Below are 24,432 nucleotides of genomic sequence, written 5' to 3' on the forward strand. Positions count from 1 at the left end.
ACCAATGACCATTTTAGGAGCAAATATGTATCAATGATAAATACTGAAGTTTGTTTCTTCATGTGCACTTTCCTGTGTCATCAGAATCAACCTACAAGCGCTGGTTCACCCAAACATGATGATGACGACGACGAAGAAGCAAAAGAGCGAGAGCTGCGGATGGAGGTTCTAATATGTGCATTTGAGACCCTCGGAAAAGCCTGGCCCAAAACTGCACAGATGCAAAGTATGAAAATACAATAACAAAACAATGTGAAAAGAGCAATTACTTGCTGTAATATTAGCAGTGCTACCAGGTACCTCTGTTAGTATGTAGTGTTTATTTTAATGTGTAATTTCTTTCTTTAATATGTACACTGTATTGCCAAAAGTATTCACACCCATCCAAATCATTGAATTCAGGTGTTCCAATCACTTCCATGGCCACAGGTGTATAAAACCAAGCCCCTAGGCCTGCAGACTGCTTCTACGAATATTAGTGAAAGAATGGGTCGCTCTCAGGAGCTCAGTGAATTCCTGCGTGGTACCGTGATCGGACGCCACATGTGCAAAAAGTCCAGTCGTGAAATTTCCTCACTACTAAATATTCCACTGTCAACGGTCAGTGGGATTATAACAAAGTGGAAACAATTAGGAACGACAGCAACTCGGCCAAGAAGTGGACAGCCACATAAAATGACACAGTGTTTACAGCAGATGCTAAGGCTCATAGTGCGCAGAGGTCACCAACTCTCTGTAGAGTCAATCACTACAGACCTCCAAACTTTATGTGGCCTTCAGATCAGCTCAAGAACAGTGTAGAGAGCTTGATATAATGGGTTTCAATGGCTGAGCAGCTGCCATATCAGCATACCAAGCCTTACATCACCAAGCTCAATGCAAAGCATTGAATGCAGTGGTGTAAAGCGCCACTACTGGACTCTAGAGCGGTGGAGACATGTTCTCTGGAGTGACAAATTACGCTTCTCAGTTTGGTGATTGAAAACGGTACTTGTCTGACTGCATTGTGCCAAGTGTAAAGTTTGGTGGAGGGGGGATTATGGAGTGGGGTTGTTTTTCAGGAGTTGGGCTCGGCCCCTTAGTTCCAGTGAAAGGAACTCTTAATGCTTCAGCAGACCAAGAGATTTTGGGCAATTTCATGCTTCCAAATTTGTAGGAACAGTTTGGGGGCGATCCCTTCCAGTTTCAACATGACTGCGCACCAGTGCACAAAGCAAGGTCCTTTAAGACATGGATGAGCGAGTTTGGTGTGTAAGAACATGACTGGCCTGCACAGAGTCCTGACCTTTACCCGACAGAACACCTTTGGGATGAAGCTGTTATAGCTGCAAAGGGTGGGCTCACATCATATTAAACCCTATGGATTAAAAATGAGATGTCACTCAAAAGTTCATATGCGTGTGAAGGCAGATGAGGGAATACTTTTGACAATATAGTGTATGTATACAGCAGAGGTTGCCTATGCAAATGTTAGGAAGAGGCTCATAGTGCGCAGAGGTCACCAACTCTCTGTAGAGTCAGTCACTACAGACCTCCAAACTTCATGTGGCCTTCAGATCAGCTCAAGAACAGTGTAGAGCTTGATATAATGGGTTTCCATGGCTGAGCAGCTGCATCCGAGCCTTACATCACCAAGCACAATGCAAAGCGCAACACATTTTGTGCTTTCAAAAAAAAAAAATCAAACCACGTTGGGAGACACAGCATGTTATGTCCATTTTATCATCTTAACTGTATGTCTCAGTATTGTATTTGTTTAGGCTAAGGCAGGGTGCAGCCTGCAGTGTTTTTTTTAGGTTTGGCATATCATTACAGATGCTTCCACATTGTAAATTGCATTTAAAAGTGGGAAAAATATAAAAAATATATATATAAAATTATTTTTTGGTAGAACTAACGAGGTACTTATAGGGATCGGTAGAGCAGGATCTCGCTTGGGCCCTGAAAATGGCCATAAAGACTTCTTTAAATGTTCATTCAAGTGTATAAAAAAGTTGCTCATGCTAGATAGAAACATTAATTCATGTTTGTTATTACTGTGTTAGAGGTGAATCTATGTGCAGATATAAGCATGTGTGCATGTCTTGTTGCAGGTCGGTATCAGGCAGAGGTGTGTGGGCTGATGTGTGATAGACTGAAACTGAGCACGTGGAGGGTTCAGCTGGGTGTCCTGCAGTGTATGAAGGCTTTCTATCAAAGGTAAGAAAATACAGCATCATCCAGTATCTACAGATATGATCCGGAACAGCAATGATGGTAAAAGACTTGGATTTCAAAACTGTTTCAAGGAAATGAACCTTGACTACAGTCACAGTGCAGGTAAACGCCACCCCCTCCCACAAATGTATCAATAGGGTTGACCCATCTTTGAATAGGTGTTTGGCTTATTTTTCTTCAGATAAAAAGAGAGTTACTTGTCTCGCTTGTCATCTTACTTGAACTATTGCATAACCAGTTGTTTTTGTGTACATACACAACACATACATATGCTTGTACATTTATGTTTTTGTTTTAGGTGTTATGCTGATATTTAGGTTATTTGATGTTTGTGACAGTTTTTGTATAATTCTGTATTTTCCATTATATTGTGAAATTTTAATAATATTTAGGTGGAGGCTTATCTTATATATTATATATTAAAGCATATCAGGTTTCTTGTCTCTGCATGTACTGTGCATGTTATCTTTGTTTATTTGTGTGTATTTTAAATTGTGCAAAAAATAAACAACTAACTACTAACCACAGTAACATCCATTGTGTCTTCCAACAGAGTTTTGCTCTGCTTTAACCTTTTCTCGCACCTCTAGCAGGAAAAGTAGAGTAGTTTCTTGTAAAATGTATCTCAATATTAAATTTTTTCCAAGGCTAAAGTCATCTTCTCGATCGCCAGCTTCAGAATGTAACTGCTGCACAATTTAAGGTGGAACAGAAAAATTAAAAGGAAAAGCAGGCTTCAGCTTCGCAACTGTTTAGTGTTTGACAGCTTCTTGTGCAGATTAAATGTATAACGAAAACAGTTAAAGTGCTTATAAATGCAAATAAGTCTGTCTCCAAACTATCAGTGTTCATCTTAAATCTCGATTTGCCATTTCATTAGCTACTAGCTAGGTGATACTTGTCTGCATTGCTGTGGTGACCAGCAGTCTGTGTGCCAACCTTCAGGGTTAAAGGCTGAATTAGCGATTATACATTTACTTTAATGAATTTGGTTTAAGACCATTTGGTGTTTATTGGGCTTTATTTTACTGCAAAGGAGGATTGTTTTATTTTTAACTACAAGTCTAATTCCACTGTGGAGCAGCAACAGGACAGTAGAAGAGCTACATGTTGGTGACCCCATGCCCTAGAGGATGTGTTGACTACATTTAGGAAGTCGGTAACACGTCATTTGACCGGTGCACTCTAAACGTTTGGAGACAGCTGTATGAACACAGAACATAGGCATGAAATCTGAAGATTCACTGCATCGAAATATCTGCTGTGTGTTGTAGGTTACTGCTGTTAGAACAGGACCAGAAGAACTCCGGAGTACTGACTGAGCTTCTGTCAGAAACCTGCACTGCACTCGCATCACCACTAGGTGTGGGGAAAAAAAACATCTGCATATGAAGTAGCTGGCCTTCAACAAGAGAGGAAATTTTAATCCTTTTCTCTTGTCCCCAGAAAACAGAAGTTACTCGTCTGTAAGAACTGAAGCCTTGTCCATTCTGGAATTGCTACTGAAAAGAATCGAAGGTAGGTTTGCAGGAGTGGAAAGCGTTTAAAAAAAAGTTCTAATTAAAGAAGAGTATTGTTATTTCAGTGACATTTCACTGGAGTTCATGCGTAATGTATGACTGAACTACTCAAGAAAAAGCCAATAAGATGTTTATCAAAAACTTCTCGAGTACTTGTTACTTTTTGTGTATCTACAATCACTATCTGAATGGATTTCTGAACCGACTTGAAAATGCCTAGATTACTTAATAATGCATTTTTAGTGACAGCCCATTAGCCAGTTTAGACATCTCTGGCAATCGATAATAATCGGCTAAAAGGAAAAGTTCATGAGCAAACGTGAAGTTGGCTTGAAAAATTGTTAAATTGTTAGAATTTTGGAAGACTGTTGATGGTTGCTGCCTCCTTAATTCAATGCTACCTTAAATATACTGCCACCTTAAATCAACTGCCACTTTAAATTCTGTGATACCCTAAATGTAGTGCTTAGAAAAGCACAAACACACAATTACGAGGAGCAGTAAGTTAGCTTTTTCAAGCCAGCTTATTTGGCTTGAAAAGGCCAACTTAATTGTCTTGCTTAAACACAAGCAAGCTGAGTTAAAATATCTCATGTTTGTCCACAGAGATTAAGTTGTAAAGACAGTTACATGTATCTGTATCTTGCTAATAGTGGTTTTTTTTTTTTTTTGTCCCAATTAACTTTGAAAGCTTGGAACACAATGTTTTTGTTTACGTTAATGGTTTTATCTTGGTGTTTTATGGGTTTGTGTGTATGTACAGAGAGCGATCAATGGGACTGCCTGGCTGAGAAGAGTCGGCAACAGCTCCAGCGTTCTCTTGCTACCATGGAAACAGACCTCCGTCCTGATCTGAAGGACAAAGCCCAGACGCTGAGGAGGAAAATACAGGGCCTGCCTTAAAGCAACTTAGAAAGACTCCTAGAATCTGCTTTCTCCACTGCAGTCGTAACCCACAGACCAAACTCGCACCTAATTTATCTGCCAAACCAGGTTACCAAATCCAGATTATGCACAGTCCCATTCAAGTTAAATTGATGTTTGCCAAGCAAAACTTTTAAAACATCTTCTCCTGACCTGATTTTGTGACCCTGTAACTTTCAGCAGTCTCAAAGATGTACAGTTGGGACATGCGTATATGATGTGCTTTTAAAGGCAGCCAATTTGGCTCATTTGCTTTTACCAGTTTCTTATACTCACCACTGTTTGCCACTACCTGTGCCAAGTGCAAGGCCACCGTTTGGATAATTTTCTACTCTCCTGAATGGCAACGTCTTATTCTGCGTGTATGGTGAGATTAGAACCTGTCATCTAGCCTTGTATGTATTACTGAAGTTACTGAACACTAGGGAGATGCATTTTAAAGAACTCATTGCAGTCATTGGGTCTAATGTCCCCACGCATCTGGGTTGTCTTAGTCAAGCGCTAACTGCCACTTTGAAATATGTTTACCTGCACTGAATTACTCAACCCTAAATGGGTGGCGTGACTACTGCAGCTTGCTTAGGCCTCATTACAGTTGATTGATGCTTTGTTTTCCCGCAGTCTTCTCTTTCATCAGTAATAGAGCAGATTGGTGTACACACAGCCAAAGCAGCCGATTTGTTTTTTGCCTCCCATCCTTGTTTTTTTTATTAGTCTTTTTAGAAGTGTCAGTGAAGTAAAAGAGATGGAGGAATGATGCCATACAAAAGCTTTGGAATGTGAAATTAAAAAGGGACTTGATTAGAGGCATTTTGTGTGTGTAAAGGAAATCTTCATGTAAATTAGACTAAAACTTTGCCTTTACTGATGTTTGCATGTTACAAGGTGTGGTGCGTAAAAAATATATTTTCAGAAACAACAAAGATGTTTTCTTGTTGGCTCCTGCTTCACCCATGGTGTGGCAGATGTGGTCATACCGGGGGCAGTTGTGGTCTGGGGTTTAGGAAAGCAGTCTTGTGACCGGAATGTCAGTGCCTCAATCCCCTGAGCTAACAGTATATGACTAAAGAGAGAAAGGCACCTTACCCTCAACTGCTCCCCAGACGCTGTGGATAGGGCTGCCCACTGCCGCCTGGTGTGTGTGTGTATGTTTCACAGCACAGCTGGATTAGAACATGGAGGTGAAATTCCCCCATTGTGGGACTAATAAGGGTATCAAATGAAGTGGTATATTTTCTTGTCATTTGATCTTTATCGTTTAAAAGAGGGAAGACTACATTACCTCAGTATTCTAACCCTCCAAGGCTAGTCCAACTGATTACTTTGGAATATTTTAATCTGTAATCATAGAGGTGGGTGGTTTAATGAACTCATTACTGTATTGTGTTGCCATATGGCAGCAATTATTTTCTTTTAACACTTTTTCACGGTAGCCATAAAGTGCCATTTCCACCTGTTTTGGAGTTCCTTCTGGTTTAGCACTATGCGTTTTTGTGCTGTATGTGACTGCTTCACATATTGAGAAGTGAGCTGAGATGGGGCTGACTGCAGAGCCGCAGATTTCAGACCAGTGGAGTGCATGCGCAGTAGGACAGCGCGATTGTGCCAAAGGACAGTAGCTTTATGAGTGTTTCCGTTCACCTTTCGTCTGGTGGCCGGTCTGCTCACTCACAACACCTCTGATGTATATTATCCTTGAGGAAGTGATGCCGTTGCCAACATACGAATCCTTCAGAGCCCTGCTGGTGACATCCCATATAAATAAAAATAATGCGTGGCCACGACTTAGCAAGGCATGGGAATGATTTAGTAAGGCTTACTAAGTGGTGGCCACGATTTAATTATCTCATTCCCACGCCTTGCTAAGTCATGGCTGTGCATTATTTTTATTTATACAGGATGTAAACCAGTAAAACCATAAGACAAACACATTACAAAACCATCAGAAAGCAAAAGAAACACTTAATGGTTTCTATAGGATTTTTGTAGCAGGGTTGCGTTCATAAACTAAAGTTTGTTTTAGCCCAAAGCTTAATATTGTGCCCAGTTAAAGCTGCTTAAGGTAAAGTTTTATTCTTGTACGTGTAACGTAAGTATACTCAGAAAGCCCTTGACTTGAGCGTCAGTTCTGAGCTAACGCCGTGTGTCTACGTTACACAGCCCTTTACCCAGGCTAGTTAAATTAGCTGTAGTGTAACATTCACCCTGTGAATCTTTGTGTTCAATCCAGTTTGTTTTTGCCTAAATCTTAACGTATAACGTTATCACAACACACATGTATCACGTATGTATTGGAAACCCACATAAAATTAATGTTGATTAGCCTAAAACTCACCAAGAAAACAAGTTTCTGCGCATGCCTCTGGTTTGAACCTGCAGCTCTGCAGACAGTTATTTTATTTTATTGATTTATTTTTATTCTAACTTTTTGATACAGAACAATATACCAAGATGCAAACTCTCGTCGAGGATGTCATAACTACAAGTTACTAGCTAGGGGGCGTAAAATAATACAGAGTACAAATGAGCAGAGCCATACAATGACAATTAGAACAATAAGTTTCTAGAGATCTGGTGTGAGATGATTCTAGCATTTTTCCAGTTTTTTAATCTACTTAATGAAGAATAATATGATTTAAATTAATTTAAAATCATTTTGTGCAATGAGATGCAGCTTTTAGAGCTATTAAATGCTTCAGACGTCCAGTTCCTACTACTGTAATGGTAAATAATTTCAACTCTCTAGAAAGGCACATTTTTACAGAGCCCCGCTGGTGACATCCTGTATAAATAAAAAATAATGCTTGGTCATGATTTAGTAAAGCGTCTGAACAAGATCCTAATGCGTGCCCATGATTTAGTAAGCTGTGATCTTGTTCCCACGCCTTAGGATCTCATTCCCATGCGCATATTTTTTATCTCTACAGGATGTCGCCATCGGGGCTCTGTACATTTTACACCGAAACACTCAATTTTTCCATCTAAACCGCCTAGTTCCCCTTTAGCAACCTCTAATGAACCCTTACTGACCCCATGATCTGCTGCTACATTCACACAAACCAGTGATAATGAATGAATGATACATACTGCACGAGTGTGTTGAGGTTGCCTTACTTTCCAACATAGCAGCTAAAAATATATAAGAAAGCACATCCTGGCATTGGTCAATATCTCTGTATCTTACTGGACCAACACACTTTCAGGTCTTCACAACCATTTCCAGGTTATTGGAAAATGAGTGGAGTACTAGTCTATATATGTCCACTCTTGTGTGGACCGGCTGGAATCTGATTAATGTGAAAACACAACTTCAACTAGAAATTCATTTATTGAAAACAGTATAAAATCAAGAATAATTAAGGAATAAAATGTTTGCAATTCAGAGAGTAGCCTAACAGAGTAGAGAGTGTGTTATAAGATGTTGGACAGAAAATATGAACACATACACACACCACAAAAAACAAGAGTCTCCATTTCAAGCCCCTCAGCCAAGCACTCTGTTGGAACATGATGTTACCTTACAAGCGGCTGCAATATCTCATTTCAAAAATCAGTTCTAGAATGTACAGAGGTTTCAGGCAAGGAGTCAAAATCAAGGTATAAAGAGGAGAAGCAGAACTCAGGAGAAGGTACTGGACCATGAATATATTTACGCGTTTTTGAGCAAAGAAGCCGTTTAGGTATACGCTTGAGTTAGTGCTCTGCAAGCAAAACTACACACACGAGCGCATTTAACTAGCAAGTATCTGCCGCTGCCGTTTGTCCTTAGCCTTGGCTTTATCCTGGGCACGCTGGGCCAGGACTTTGCCCTCGTGTGTCTGTGCTGTACGCGTCACTGTGGAAACACCGTCCACGAACTTTGTCTTGAAGAGCACGTTGGCGTTGGTGAACATTCCATCCTTCAGCGACACCACCACAAACTACAAAAACAAAGGGAAAGCAGGGAGCAATTAAAAATAAAATAAAAATAGTAAATATGGCCTTTTGAGTGAATCAGAGCAGATGCTTTAGGTAAACAGCTAAACTATGTAAATATGAGCTACGTAATGCAAAAGATCATTATGATAATATAGTAGCACTTTAGAATAAGACTACCCTTCTAAAGCATTTATGTATAGTTTGAATTAGTTTGTTAAATGGTGAAAGTTGGGTCAAACACTTCAAAAATCATTGATAGGCAGTTATAACACTAATAAAAAAGCCAAATGTGAGCTTTTCTATCTGATGAATGTGATGAAGCTGACAAATTAAGATCTGTAAACAGCTAAATCTGAGCTTTAACAGTATAAATGTACGAGGGTTCACTATTAGACAAACAGGCCACTGCTGCCCTTTTTATTTATGTATTTTAACTGCTTAGTCTTTTAAAGCCTAATCAACAACCATTAATAAACTAAATCATTAAAATGATTGATCAATCATTTCAAAGCTCAACCTCTGTAAGGGTAGTCTTACTGTAAAGTGGTACTGATAACATTGCTAATGCATGACATGGGTGCTGACCTGAGAGTGTGTGAAGTGTGTGCGCAGCATCTGTCCGATGTTCTGCGTGTGTGAGAGGTCCAGAGCAGCGTCCACTTCGTCCAAGATGTAGATAGGAGCAGGTTTAAACAGCAACATAGCCAAAATCAAAGAGAGCGCCACAAGAGACCTGAAACATACAGGGACACATCAGAATATACACACTCCTTAATATCAAGAACAGTTAGACAAATCACGAAACCCTCTGTAGTGTCCATAGTTCAGCGTGACATTCTTTCAGAATTCAGCACAACTCCTGCCTAAAACAGCCAGCTGCTGCATTCAGTTACACAGTGAAGTTTTCATTTTTATAGCTCACAGAACGTTATGGCGTGAATTTAACTGCACCAAAGTCTGCCTGACCCTAATGAAGACCTGGAAGCAATTGGAGAGAAGTTTGGAAAAAATTTGGGTGACTTGACTTCTAGTTACAGAACAATTCCTTTGCTGCAGATGGTTGTAGACTTCATTTCAGGTTTGTGATTGGCTGACCTTTGACCTCCACTGAGCTCAGTCAAGTTCTCCTTCCAAGTGTTTCCAAGAGCCACCTTGAACTCCAGTCCATCTAGGACACCACACCCTTCAGGTGGGGCCAACCGAGCGTTTGCCCCTGGCAGCAGAGTGGAGAAGATGGAGCCAAAATCCTTATTCACCTAAAAACACCCAGTGAACACATAATTATGGACATGATTTTGACCATTCATAGGTTCAAGCAGTCCATGGCAGCACAGCTGGCCTCTAAACGAGTATGTAAATATGAAATGCTGACCTTTTGCCAGGCCACATTAAGCGCTTCATTCTTCTTTTGGTCCAACTCCTTGATAGTCTCCAGAATCTTTGCCTTATCGTTTTCCACAATCCTCTTCTTTTTCTTCAGATCGTTGTACTAAAATCGGACATGAACTCATGAGCAATGAAAAAGGTGACCTGTCGATCTTTTGGTATGATCAGTAGCCAAAAATTAAGTCTTAGCTGAGCGTCTTAATTGAAAACAATACTAATTTTCACGTATGAACCATTTTGCCCACAAAAAAAACTATTTAAGGCTATCAAGGCAAGAAATAAACCAACTTTACCACTCTCCAAAACACTGCTCTCATATATTGTTAACAAAAAGTGAAATTTCATTTCTGACTGGCCAATAAAAAAATGAAGATGAAAATAAAATACCATCTGCTGGTTAGCTGAATAATGTTTGAACTACAGTGCTGTGTCTAGAGGAGAGGAAATCTTGACTTGGCATATTCATCATTTACTGATGAATACATTTTGCTGAAAGGCCCCAAGTTTGCATGAGTGCAAACAGGTTCTCAAATTCAGATCCAAATAAATATCCAAACTCCGTTTGGATATAAAAGCATACATTATTATATTATATTATATTATAAGCACACACACACACACACACACATATATTAGGTGTTCAAGGTTTGCTTCTTAAGTTTTGCACTGGAGCTACAAGACGAGTGAAGCTAACCAGTAATGCGCATTAAAACAAAACGCCTCAAAACTTTCGCTTAATCTTCTGTAAAATCCTGGCCCTCAACTCAATCAACACCCTACAAAAGTGAAGACAATAGTTTTTACCCTCTCCTCAGCCTCACTGAGCATATTCATGGCTCTGCGGTTGATGTTCCTCTCCAATTTGTCTTTGGTCTCTTCCAGTCTTTTCAACCTCTGACCAGCTTCTTTTGGGCTGTTTGTGTTAAAGTCGTATGCGGAGTTGGGCTGGCCAAAGAGATGCCGTTCAGATGAGATCCAGTCGTTCTCAGCCAGCATACGTGTCACCTACACACAACAAACACGTACAAATCATACTTATTTCCATTACACTCCTAACTAATAACATCACACAGTTTCCCTCCGTTTCATACATACTCTAGCAGCAGCATCTGCACTGTCCTTCTTGTGTTTACTGATGTTGTGTTCGAGCTCTTTAATTTTGAGCTGGGCATCATTGTTTTGTTCTCTGAGCCGGTTGGCTTCTTCAGTCTTTCCTTTGATTTCTCTCTCTTGTCCCAAAATCACTTCCTTCTGCTGGGACAGCTGCTCCTGTGCTTCCCGCACAGATTCCTACAAAAACAAAACGTTTATTGTTGATTATTCAGCTGCAGTTACACTTCTTGTAAATTGTGCACTAATACACCAATACTGCCTCTGGACCAACATATGAAGATTGTTTTGCAGTCACTTTGACCTGAACATTGGTTTTATGAAATACTGTCAGACCAAAGCTGATGAGTAACATCAAAAATATACAAAGCTTTCATATATTTCATATGATGTACATTTAGCAGCCTATCAGCCAAAGCCAGCATGACAGCATTCATAATGTTACCTTATTGGCTGCAACCTCGGTTGTCATGGCAGCGATTTGTTCCTGTATGGCTTTCATGGCTTCGTCTACAGCCTGGATCTGCTGTTCATAGCCAGCCTGCTCTCGCTTCAGCTCCTCCAGCTCTAGGGCAACAGCATCAGCTTCCTACACAAACAGAGAACAGATAAAAATGGAAAACTTTATTAAATCATCATTAATTTGATCATTTTATGCCCAAATTTGGAAAACAGAACCTTTGCATGAACTGTCTGGACATATCGTTCAACGTGAGGTTGGAGGGTTTAGCATTAAATAAGAAAAGTTCAGTATATTGTAAAGCAAATGAAAGAGTAGTATACGGCCTTGGGTTTAGCTAAATAATGGTCAAAGTATGGAGGAATACACAAAGCTGCACAATTAAAGAGGAATCACAGTAATTTTAATATAATCATTTACATGAAATACGGCTTAATTCACGTAGGTGTTTCAGCAGAAGTCAATAAAACAGTATTCAGTGGCTTGTGAGCCAAAGGCTGTGCGGTGGAGTTTGAGGTTAAGCAGTGAATGCACTGCTCCCCCTACTGACTAAACTTTATAGTGTTAAAATAAGAAAAACTGGAAAATAAGAATTTTTTTTTTTTTTTTAAAGACCACACAGTTATGTGTTTGTGTAGTGCAGTAGTTTCCAACGCTCCTCCTGGAGAGCTACTTTCCTGCAGTTTAGTGTCATCCTGCATTCAGTAAGCTGCCACATCACTTAACTCCAATACACATCATCCAGCAAATCAAGCACTTGGAATGAGGTTGATTAGCTGGAGCATGTGTGGCAAATTGCAGCGGAAACTAGGCTTTATCAGCTATAAAATGACAAAAAATGTGTAAAACGGTGAATACCTGTTGTCTCTCCTTGAGCTTTTTATTGTAAGCATCTGCTTTGCTCTTGGCCTGGTTGAGCTTCTGCTGAGCTGCTTTCAGTTCTTTCTCCCTTTCTGCTTCTGCATTCTTCATCTTGTTCTCCAATACCTTGTATTTTTCCTCTGCCTTTTTCTGCACCTCCTTAGTCTTCTTAAGCGTCTCCTCACTCTCCTCTAACATGAAAAACATGAAAAAAAATATTTATTAGATTCAAAAATGAGATTTTTATGCTGAACAATTTCTTTGAACTCTGTTGTATAGTATGATAAGTCACTGTATGGCTCACTGGGAAGTACATGACAGTAAAACGAAGCTACAGAAGATGTAGCTAAGTGTGCTGTCTGATATTTGCATGTTTCAGGGAGTTGGAATATGAAATACACTTGAATGGTGTTTCTCTATGTGTGCGTGCACATATACCGATAGTCTTGCGGAGGTTCTCCAGTTCCTCCTGCTGTTTGTGGAAGGAGCTCTGTTGTAGTTTGGTCTCTAGTATCTGAGCCTCCTCTGTCTTCAGGTCCAACTGCTGCTTCAGCTGCCGATACCTTTAAAACCAAAGAGAAAAATTCATCCTTTAACCTTTTAGTCTATTTCTTTGCAGGTCTTCGGAGTAATATGGGCTCCATCCTGTTTCCCCTGTATAATCTGTCCTTGAATGTTTATATCCTAAATTTACAGAAAGTGCAGGATAAAGTTTCTCTACCCCTCTGGCCTCTCATACCATGCAAACAATTCACCCTATGAGCAATTATGTAAGGCAGATTTGGTTCCTGGGGATACTCGATTACTCACTTTTCAGCTGTTCCTTTGAGGCTGCTGAGATCAGTTTCCACAGCAACAAGCTCTGCCTCTTTGGCCCTCAGACTGTCCTGGACATCTTTCACTTCTGCCAGCTTTGAGAGCACTGATGCTGTCTGAGCACGAGCACCTATACACAGACTCAATTTACTGCAATTTCTGAGCATTACTATGCAATACAGTCATATGCAAAGTTCAGATACCCCTGGTCAAAGCACGTTTAGCTGATTTTTTTTTTTTTTTTTTTTTTTTTTTTTTTTTAAGGATTTCACATTCGTCATTCGTGAGGAAGGAAAAAAGGGAAAAAAATGTGGCCTGTGGACAATGTAGGGCACATTTTATATAAATATTTTATATGGCACATTTTATCTTCAAATATGTTAAATTCAACAAAAGCAGTAATGGTGCATTAAAATATACACAAGCATGTTCTATACAGGATGTGTTCAATTATTTTCAATTAGAAAATCTATAAAACATGCAACTTCACCAGGGGTGTTCAAGCTTTTGCCTATGACTGTTCTTTCAAACATAAAATAGCACAATACTAGAGCTAAGCAATATGACCATATTTAACACATACATCCTATGGTGTCATTTAACAATAAGCTTTTCTAAGCATATTATGTATGTCTCCAGTACTAGAAATAAAAAATATATCCTGACTCACATAGCATGAAAACTTCTCAAAGTGATATTACATTGCCTCATCTCCCAGGTCTACATGTTACCACATTCACTTTTTCAACTTCTCAGTTTCAACATTTGATATGTTGTTTTTGTACTATTTTCAATTAAATGATTTTAGGGTCAAAATGATTTGTAAATCATTTGAATTATATTTTTATTTACATTTTTTCATGTCCACTACACTGTATTGCCAAAAGTGTTCACTCACCCATCCAAATCAATAAACTGAGGTGTTCCAATCACTTCCATGGCCACAGGTGTATAAAACCAAGCACCTAGGCCTGCAGACTGCTTCTACAAACATTAGTGAAAGAATGGGTCGCTCACAGGAGCTCAGTGAATTCCAGTGTGGTAGCGTGATAGGTTGCCACTTGTGTAAAAAGTCCAGTCGTGAAATTTCCTCACTACTACATATTCCAGTCAACTGTCAGTGGTATTATAACAAAGTGGAAGCGATTGGGAGCGACAGCAACTCAGCCACAAAGCGGTCGGCCACGTAAAATGACAGAGCAGGGTCAGCGGTTGTACAGTTAATCGCTACAGACCTCCAAACTTCACGTGGCCTTCAGATTAGCTCAAGAACAGCATAGGGAACTTCATGGAATGAGTTTCCATGGCCAAGCAGCTGCATCCAAGCCTTACATCACCAAGCGCAATGCAAAGCGTTGAATGCAATGGTGTAAACTGCCACCACTGGACTCTAGAGCAGTGGAGACATGTTCTCTGGAGTGGCGAGTCACCCTTCTCCATCTGGCAATCCAGTGGACGAGTCTGGGTTTGGTGGTTTCCAGGAGAACAGTACTTTTCTGACTGCATTGTGCCAAGTATAAAGTTTGGTGGAGGGGGGATTATGGTGTGGGGCTGTTTTTCAGGACTTGGGCTCAGCGCCTTAGATCCAGTGAACGGAACTCTTAATGCTTCAGCACCAAGAGATTTTGGGCAATTTCATACTTCCAACTTTGTGGGAATAGTTTGGGGATGGCCCCTTCCTGTTCTAACATGTCTTGTAAACATGACATGATTTGTGAATCAGTGCATAAAGCAAGGCCCATAAAGACATGGATGAGCGAGTTTGTGCAGGTCAGTCAAGTTCTTCCACATCAGAGTCCTGACCCCAACCCAACAGAACACCTTTGGGATGAATTAGAGCGGAGACTGTGAGCCAGGCCTTCTCGTCCAACATCAGTGTCTGACCTCACAAATGTGCTTCTGGAAGAACGATCAAAAATTGCCATAAACACGCTCCTAACCCTTGTGAAAAGCCTTCCCAGGAGAGCTGAAGCCATTATAGCTGCAAAGGGTGGGCAGACATATTAAACCCTATGGATTAAAAATGGGACGTCACACAAGTTCATATGCGTGTCAAGGCAGATGAGCAAATACTTTAGGCAACATAGTGTATTGTGGAAACAGGTTGTAGCATTTTCTGATAATGGCCCAACACTGATATCAGATATTGGATTGTCTGGAGTCTCTCTGAATCAGTTATGCATACCTCCGGTTAGTGTTCCCTGTGGATCAAATACGTCTCCTCCGAGAGTGACCGTCTTGGTGCTGACGCGCTTATCAAAAGCAACTTTCTTAGCATTGTCCAGAGTATCGCAAACCAGTGTAGTTCCAAACACATACTCCATTGCTTTACGCAACTCTGACTCATAACCAACCAATGACAGAGCAGTGTGCACATTATCCTCCCCCACCTGAAATATGACAAATTAGTTTCCTGTGAAACAAACATTTCAATCCAATGAAAACCGTCTGATTTTTTTCCTTAAAGGTTTATTACCAGGTCTTTAGCAGAATTGACCACTTTGTCATTGAGTGTCCGTGCTGAGATCTTGTTCAGAGGGATGATGGTATATCTGCGTTTCAGTTCACCTTTTTCCAGAATCTTCTTTCCAGTTACCTGAAAAATAAAAGTAAAATATAAAATATGATACATACTGTGATCCCAACAAATTGCAACACACTACAGAAAGTTATGGGGCAACATGGCTTCGTTAATTTCAATCTTCGTTATGAAAAGAAATTGTGTTGCATATAAAGAACTATAAACTATGCTGCCAGCAAAGGGAGAGGAACCTAAAATTGCATAACAGTCTAGCAATTGTACAGTAGTCAAAAAAGATTTGACTTATTGAAATAATTAATTGCAATCTCATATAGTAAAAAAAACAAACATAAAATCACTCAATCAAGCTTTAGCAGTGAACCTGCTCGCTCTTGGGGTGGAGAGTGCTAAACACTCACCTCATTGTCCACCACAACGTTGTAGAGTCGACCCCCTGCAACAACTTCCAGAGCTGTAGCGTTAGACACATCGGTCACTGTGAAGAGGTTTGCCACCAGACCCTTTACTTTACTGCGGTCCCAGTTCCTTTCAGGGTCCCTGCAAAAACACAACATTTTGGTTCGACTCGATGCCACAGGGTGAATTTGTTCAGAGTAGTAAAACAGAATTCAACTCAAAAAGGAAAAAAAAAAACCCAATACTAACTTCCCTTAAGATACCAACCAATCACCGAAAGACATGACACCATACATATTACATCTACCCAGTCACATGCATATCTAATAATGGAAGTACAAATTGTCATTGTTATCCTTTTTTTCTCGTTACTGTTGCTGGTCTGACCTTTGTTTTTAAAATCACATTATTATATGTATCCTCCCTTCTTTATGGGATCTTTCACCGATTTGTGAACTAAGCATAATCAACACAAGCATGTGAAAGCAAATGACAATGCTTGGCTAACCCATTTGGCTCTTCTGTACAAACTTAATGTCCATTCTTACATTACTGTGGCAGCTAAAAGACAGTACTCAAGGGGACCAAAGGAAACAGCCACACAATGACTTAAAAATAAAAAAAAAAATAAAATAAAAGTCTGGTTCCACTGACTTACTTTTCCTGTAAAGTTATCATTTTGCAGATACAAGTTTTTGTTTCAGCAGCAGCGATACGTTTATGCAAGCAAACCATTATTGCAAGAGTCTCACTGCTGGTGTGCTAGGACAATTGAATTGACCAGGGGAAAATTATGCTGGACATTATGCAAGACAGCATGTCCAGACTCAGCTGTTATGGCACCGCTTGCTGTAAAGATCAGAATGCACCTGCGATACGTTATGAACTGTGTTGTTACATATTTGAGATTGCAATGGCACGAGAGCTGTGATCTGGCCTACCAAAGCTTCAGTTCTTCTCTAAAAAGGATAGAAGTCACAGCACTTCGATCAAGGATGGTGGTTAAATGAGAATTTTGACTCATGCTTAGTATGAACAGGGACATTAACTAACAAAAAAACAAAAAAGGGGGGTGGGGGGTGGGGTGGGGTTGGGGGGTCACTTTGAAAGCATGAAGCCTTTACACAACCACAAACAAAAAATAAACACTTACTTGTACTCAAAACGGAGGTTGGGAAACTGACCCATGAAGGACTCATATTGTTCTCTAAGCTGGTTGACCTCACAAGACAGCCGTCTCTTTTGCTCCATCAGACGCTCCTCTCGTCCATCTGAAAAACAAGCATGTGTGAGCTCTCCCTCTTTCTCTAAACTTCTAAACCTAATAAGGTTTTATAGGTTCAACCTTCATAGTTGAGTTTCTGCAGTTCAGTCTGTAGCTTGTCTCTGCATTTCTGTACGTCCTCAAAGGCATCTTGGTCCTTCTTATATCCGCTGTCCATCTTCTTAACCTGGGCCTGTTTAGTCTTTAGCTCCTGCTGAGCATGCTTCAGCTTCATCTGTGCCTGAGAGAGTTATGAGGGAAAAAAACAAAAACTTTAAACTAACCAAAATAAAGCAACCATAAGAAACTACATTTACAAAACATGCAATATCATGACTTTTGTATAAATATTACTTGTTTGGCCTCCGTCTCTGCTTTGCTCATGTCATTCTTGCATGTCATCATCTGGCCCGCCAGTGTGGCCTCCTCTCCATCCTCATTGGACGACAGTCCAGCTGACACCGCCTTGAAGTGCTGCTGCGCTGCCTCCAACGCTTCCGCATCCTTCTGACCCTCCTCCTGCACAGCCTTCAGTCGCTCCATTGCCTTGGCAACCTCACTTTCTTTTGCTGCCATCATTTTCTTATCCTACAGTGAAAACAGATCCACAGCATAGATATTTGAATATTAATTTATATAAAATATAAATTATACAGTATAACCAGATTGTCACCACATAAGATTACAAGTTTTTTTTTCTCCCCATACCTCCTCCATGTTTTTCACAAGCTCTTTCCTTTTCTTGGTCTCATCCTTGAGGTTTTGTTTTTTCAGGTCAAGAGCACTCTGAGCTTTTGTATCCACTCTTTGTGCTTCAGCCAGAGTCTCCTCCAGAGTCTTCAACACTCCTGCTACCTCCTACAAGCACATGTAGCAAGAAACAATAACAACAAATTAAGTTACTACGAAATGACCAATTTAAAATGAGATCAGTTCAGCAGGGAGGAACGCCACAAGTTTTGATTCAAGTTTTTCCTCATAAACATTGTCACTTTGCAGACATATTCTTTTACACCCATTAACACTTTCACATAAAATATGTACTGGCATTATAAATGGATTTACTACTCAAACATCCACAAATAGCACTCAAATATCCCAAAAACAATACTGTATATTTTATTGGGGGAGGGGAAAAAGGGGGTTTTACTAACAATGGATGATACACCAGTTGAAATTCTGGAATTCCACAATACCAGTTGAAAATCCGCAATACCAGTTGAAATTCCACAATTCTGCAACGGGTATTCCGGAATACGAAATAAACTGGTATTGTGGAATTTCCACATGTATTCCGGAATTTTAACTGGTATGAAATTCTGGAACTGGTATTCAACAATTCCGGAATACCAGTTGAAATTCCGAAAATCTTGAAATTCCGAAAAAAAAAAACGTGGAAATTCCGGAATACCAGTTGAAATTCCAGAAAATACCATTTTTTGGTTTCATCATAACTGTTACAACGACATGCCACAAATATGCCGTTACTGCAGCATACAAAGTTGAGTTTTAACATAACATTTCTGTTCCATCTTAAATGGTGCTGATTCTTGAAAGACGCAAAAGAAAATTCAAACAAATGTCAACTTCAGCCTTGTAGAAACTCAGACCTGAAACAATATGTAACACCTTTTTTGCCAGGGCCAAATTTATATTTTGCACATTAAAAATTTCAGGCTTACTTTGGTTGTTATTGTTTACAAAACGGTGACATTCCAAAATAATAAGCCACTGCTAGCCTACAAGTGTAGATTTACTTAACCAACTAAAATATTTTCATTTAGGAGATAAATATTAAAAACTGAGATCCCTATTGTTCAGTGGGTTTAGATGTAGGTGATTTAAATTGTGAACTGCTATATGACCAACAGAATGATGAGCAGGAACTTGCACTGTATACATGTGTTGCCTTTTTCATAATATTCAAAATATTTCCATATATAACCTAAATATGCAAGACAAAATCTGATGAGCTGAATGGCACTAAATTACACACTTAGTAAGAAACCTGTTCAAAAAAATGCTTACAAAAAAAAAAACTACATATGCCACAGTTAAACGCTCAATTAAGTGAACTACTACTAAGATGACTTCAGATATGAGTACATTAAATTAATCTCGCCAATTCCAAACACAAAATCTATATGACTTGACACAGTCATTCCCACTTCAACCACGACTGTTGCAATTCTATGTTCATAACACGCAGTGAAGCCAGGGCCCTGCTCCAGGTGTGTTACCTTGTCCCTGCTTCGTTCCAGTGCTTTAATCTCCTCACTGAGCACCTGGATGCGGGCAGCATTCTGCTGCATGGTCTCTTGGAGCTCGCTGATTGAGGCCTGCATCAACTGCAGGTCCTCAGCAGACTTCAGTTTGGTCTCTTCCGCACACACAAACTGCCACGCCACGTACAGCCGGCTCAGATGCTCAATCTCCCTCATCAGCTTCTGGTACTCCAGGTAAGAAGAACGCTCCTGTGGCATGTCAGAGGTTTACGATTACATAACGTTTGTTTATTTTAAAAGCACTTCTATACATTTGAGCTGCAGGGACATATTTGTGAATTGTGGAGCGCATGATATACTCAAAGTCTAAGGGAACACTGAGCAAAATATTAAACTTATCGCTCAGCCCACGTAGCTAGGTTAGTGTTTGCTCTGTTAGTTTTTCAGAAGGTTTTTCTGATAAACACAGGGAGAGCACAGGTTTGCTGCTGTGATCAGCCTTTAGATTGTTGACAATTCTACTAAAGTATGCACTACTCAAGATTTGGACTGCCAGTTTAAATGGACAGTTTAAATACAGTGACTATTGGGCATTGCACAGTTATTGAAGACACACTTTCAGTTTAAGTGTATTGCATTACCACAACAACAAAATTGACCTTCCCCTGGGACTTGAATATATTATCAAACTATTAGCTCTGTGTTCAAAAAAAGAATTATATGTAGGTTAACCTCCTTCAGTTTCTCCATAGCAGGTGTGATCTCCTCATCCAGGATCTATGGTAAGAGAACACATACACTAAGTAAACAGTGAAACCACAGTGTGCACAGGCACACACGCAGGCACACACGCAGGCACACACGCAGGCACACACGCAGGCACACACGCAGGCACACACGCAGGCACACACGCAGGCACACACGCAGGCACACACGCAGGCACACACGCAGGCACACACGCAGGCACACACGCAGGCACACACGCAGGCACACACGCAGGCACACACGCAGGCACACACACTACCGTCTGAATCTCTTTCAGTTTGGCATCTTTCTTCTCAATGGTTTTCTGAGCACTGATTTTCTTGCATTCATACATCCTGGTACCAGCAGCCTCCTCAATCATGGCCAGAATCTACATAATATGAGCATAAGATAAGAGAGGAAATGGCACAACATACAAGAGATCATCCTTCTGTACAGGCAATGACAGACGAGTAACAGGAGCATGTACGTCTTAGTACATTTCCACACACTAGAAGCAAACCCTTCAGAGGAAAAACTGGATGACATGCATGTAATAATTCACTAATTAAAGTAATAAATATAAACTAAAGTAATTATTAAGCAGCCAAAGGCAATCAGTTGAAGTAATCCTCACCTCTGGTGGTTTCATATTCAGAACCTTGGTGATTCGTCCCTGAAAGGAAAACACCGGTTTTGTGACAAAAAATGCTAAAACAAAGCATCAGAAAAGAAAAAAAAATGGGCTCAACATTAACTTTTAAACGGCAGAGTTAAGCCATAAGGCAGAGCAAAACTGCTTGCCAGTTGCCTAAAAGTCGCTGCTTAGTGCAACCATTAATATTGAGCCTTGCAAAAATGTTCAACTGATTTCTTTAATCGCAAAGTTACCTGCATAATAAGAAAATGGGGATTGTTGACATTCAGGCCCACCGAGCAGAAGAGGTCCTGGACCCGCATATTGTTCGCATTCACGCCATTGATGAGGTACTTATTTCGCCCACCTATAACCACCTAGACAAAATAAATAAATAAATAACAGGTGATGCAGTGAACCCTGGGTCAGTTTGACAAATATGACCAGGAAGAACATAGTAGCCTCCAGGGTGGCTTACCTGTCTGGTTACAGTGATCTCATCATGGGTTTCAAACCCCAGTGGGCTCTGTTTCTTGTTGGAATTGTCAAAAGTAATGGACACTGTTGCTTTAGTGATTCCAGCAAGTCCATTTTTGTATACCAAGTCTTGGAGGTTAGTCGCTCTGACCTACAAGCAATACCAAGACAATAGAGGATTTACATTTTTGGCAAGTGGCAGATGTGCTTATCCAAAAGTCCATTTGTTGTGTTATTACAAATAGCACAGAGTAAAGACCACAGAGTTCTATCTGAAGAGTTTAATGTCTCTAAAACCTCTCACAGAACATCATTAAATGAAATTACAAATATGCTGCCTGACGACAGAGTCATTGTTTTGTGATAAATTTGAGAGAAGTTTCTGGCCTGAAACTTATTTTAAACCAGCTCATGTTGGAGAGATACATGTAGGGCAATGAAAAAACAAAATGGTATGCAAAGAAAAATGATTTCATTAGATGTACCACTATATCACCATCCTCAACACCGCATCGAAACGAAAAATTCAGAAGGCAGGCGTAGGTTCACTGGTGGCTTGTGAGAGCAAATAAATAGCAACCCCTGGAGCTTTCAGAGGCACTAAACTCAGACGTCTGGTTCCTATCACCACCATTGAAAAGAAATTCTGAACTACAGTTTGTCTAGAACAGAGCATTTCATATCAAACCACTCTGAAAGACTTTTACATCTAAACCATTGAATTATGCAGAATTGTTGAAAAATCAATAGACTTCCCCTTTAATATTCGGACACTTGTAGGCAGGTATGGTCAGCTGCCAAGTGTTTAAAAGATGGCTAAATTAGAACAGTTCATGTTGAAAATATGGTGTGGGTCCAAAAACCGTCTTCTTATTTTCTGTCTTTAAAACAGGGGTGTCGAACTCAGCCACTAAAATGCCTTATTTAAAAAAACTCAACAAATATGTTGGCCAGTTGTGTTTGTATTTCATTTTACTTAACATTTTGACCCCAGATGGCCACTGTTTACTCAAAATATGCCAAAAATCAGAGGTGAGTAATCCAGGTCCAAAAAGTAAAAACCCTCCCCAGGATATTGTTCCAACTGCCTGAACACCTTCGCTGCTGGTTTGAGCGAATTAGAGAAGTCAAACAGTTGGAACAAAATCCTGGGGAGGGTTTTTACGTCATGGACCTGGATTAACCACCTCTACCAAAAATACAGCGACAAAAGTAGGCACTGAATACTTGACCGATTTAAAACGAAATCTTTAAACGTTCCCAATCTCCAGCAACGCAGCTAAGCTAACAGTTAGCGTTAACGTTACTGTTTTGTTTTTTTTGCGGCGCTGTCCCATAGATCGATGTTGGGGAGCGGGTGGAAGCACACATTACGCTGCAGTGTATGTTGGGAAATGTAGTCCAGCTCAAAGTGAAATAAGATACTATTAATAGAAAATTTTAATAATTTTGGGGGACTTGTGTTCGACATTGACTTTAAACCTTGATAACACCTGCCTGTCTTGACATTGAAAACAAAGTGCAGCGTTTCCTGGTAACAGTTAAGACGTTGGGCAGCTAACGCTGCTAACGTAAACGTTAACCACTACTCATAAGCTAACGCTAGCCACAGACTCGCTTATACTAATTTAACGTAGTCAGCACAGCATTTCTGTGCGCGTCACTTACTTGTGATAAATTGGAAATGCCGAGGAGAAAGCAGATGGAGTCGAGTATGTTGGACTTTCCGCTGCCGTTCAGTCCAGTGATGGCGTTGAAAAGCGGGTCGAAGCCGCTGATCTCGGTTCGCTCTGCGTAGGACTTGAAGCCCTCCAGCACAATAGACTTAATGTACATTTCGAATCAGCTCCCTGCTAACGGCACCACAGTCCTCAGCAACGCGTCTGCGAACACGACCGATCGGGAAATGAGCCTGCAATAGCCGCCGGATAGCGATCTCCTCTCTTCTCCTCTCCTCCCTCGACTCCTCTCTTCTCTGACGGAACGACTTGAAAAGTTGAAAATTGGCGCGAGACAACCCCCCCGCCCGTTTTTCCTTCTGCTGCATGGTTCTTGTGCGGCCGCACTAAGCGAGCATACCGCCACCTGCCGTTTTGGAAGACACTTCCAGCGTCCATAAGCCTCATATTTCTTTTTTTTATATGTATATGAGCCAGTTCAAACTGCGATCCCACAGCTAAACGAATAAATAAATAAATAAATAAATAGAAACAAAATCAAATTGTAGGTATTTACAAGGATTATGTTATGATCTGCTATGTCATGTTATGATCTGCTATGTTATGTTATGTTATGTTATGTTATGTTATGTCATGTTATGATCTGCTATGTTATGTTATGTTATGTTCTGATCTGCTATGCTATGTTATGTTATGATCTGCTATGTCATGTTATGTTATGATCTGCTATGTCATGTTATGATCTGCTGTTGTTATGATCTGCTATGTTATGTTATGATCTGCTATGTTATGTTATGATGTGCTATGTCATGTTATGTTCTGATCTGCTATGTTATGTTATGATCTGCTATGTCATGTTATGTTATGATCTGCTATGTCATGTTATGATATGCTATGTTATGTTATGATCTGCTATGTTATGTTATAATCTGTTATGTTATGATATGTTATGATCTGCTGTTATGTTATAATCTGTTATGTTATGATATGTTATGATCTGCTATGTCATGTTATGATCTGCTATGTTATGTTATGTTATGTTATGTTCTGATCTGCTATGCTATGTTATGTTATGATCTGCTATGTCATGTTATGTTATGATCTGCTATGTCATGTTATGTTATGATCTGCTATGTCATGTTATGATCTGCTGTTATGTTATGATCTGCTATGTTATGTTATGATCTGCTATGTTATGTTATGATGTGCTATGTCATGTTATGTTCTGATCTGCTATGTTATGTTATGATCTGCTA

General features: G+C 40.0%; 2 protein-coding genes across 2 annotated transcripts in view; one reads left to right on the forward strand and one right to left on the reverse strand.

Moving 5' to 3' along the window:
• Positions 1 to 5,586, forward strand: part of ecpas (Ecm29 proteasome adaptor and scaffold) — a 45,633-nt gene extending 40,047 nt beyond the window's left edge. Inside the window, exons 45-49 of the mRNA XM_017709349.2 lie at positions 85 to 226; positions 2,094 to 2,199; positions 3,492 to 3,580; positions 3,664 to 3,735; positions 4,501 to 5,586. Of these exons, the coding sequence (XP_017564838.2) occupies positions 85 to 226; positions 2,094 to 2,199; positions 3,492 to 3,580; positions 3,664 to 3,735; positions 4,501 to 4,640 (549 nt within the window). The 3' untranslated portion in view covers positions 4,641 to 5,586. The remainder of the gene's footprint in view (positions 1 to 84; positions 227 to 2,093; positions 2,200 to 3,491; positions 3,581 to 3,663; positions 3,736 to 4,500) is intronic.
• Positions 5,587 to 7,970: 2,384 nt separating this feature from the next.
• smc2 (structural maintenance of chromosomes 2) lies at positions 7,971 to 23,513 on the reverse strand. The gene is made up of 24 exons (XM_017709350.2): positions 23,166 to 23,513; positions 21,499 to 21,648; positions 21,275 to 21,397; positions 21,021 to 21,059; positions 20,664 to 20,774; positions 20,372 to 20,416; positions 19,655 to 19,888; positions 18,123 to 18,272; positions 17,769 to 18,002; positions 17,496 to 17,655; positions 17,304 to 17,421; positions 16,153 to 16,291; positions 15,689 to 15,808; positions 15,398 to 15,602; positions 13,207 to 13,342; positions 12,835 to 12,959; positions 12,394 to 12,587; positions 11,521 to 11,664; positions 11,061 to 11,255; positions 10,770 to 10,970; positions 9,952 to 10,068; positions 9,675 to 9,835; positions 9,165 to 9,312; positions 7,971 to 8,581 (listed from the first exon to the last, which is right to left on the reverse strand). The coding sequence occupies exons 1-24, from the start codon at positions 23,331 to 23,333 to the stop codon at positions 8,393 to 8,395; spliced, it is 3,606 nt and encodes a 1,201-aa protein (XP_017564839.1). The 5' UTR covers positions 23,334 to 23,513; the 3' UTR covers positions 7,971 to 8,392.
• Between the last annotated feature and the right edge of the window lie 919 nt (positions 23,514 to 24,432).

This window comes from Pygocentrus nattereri, chromosome 22 (assembly GCF_015220715.1).
Source record: "Pygocentrus nattereri isolate fPygNat1 chromosome 22, fPygNat1.pri, whole genome shotgun sequence".
Taxonomy (NCBI): domain Eukaryota; kingdom Metazoa; phylum Chordata; class Actinopteri; order Characiformes; family Serrasalmidae; genus Pygocentrus; species Pygocentrus nattereri.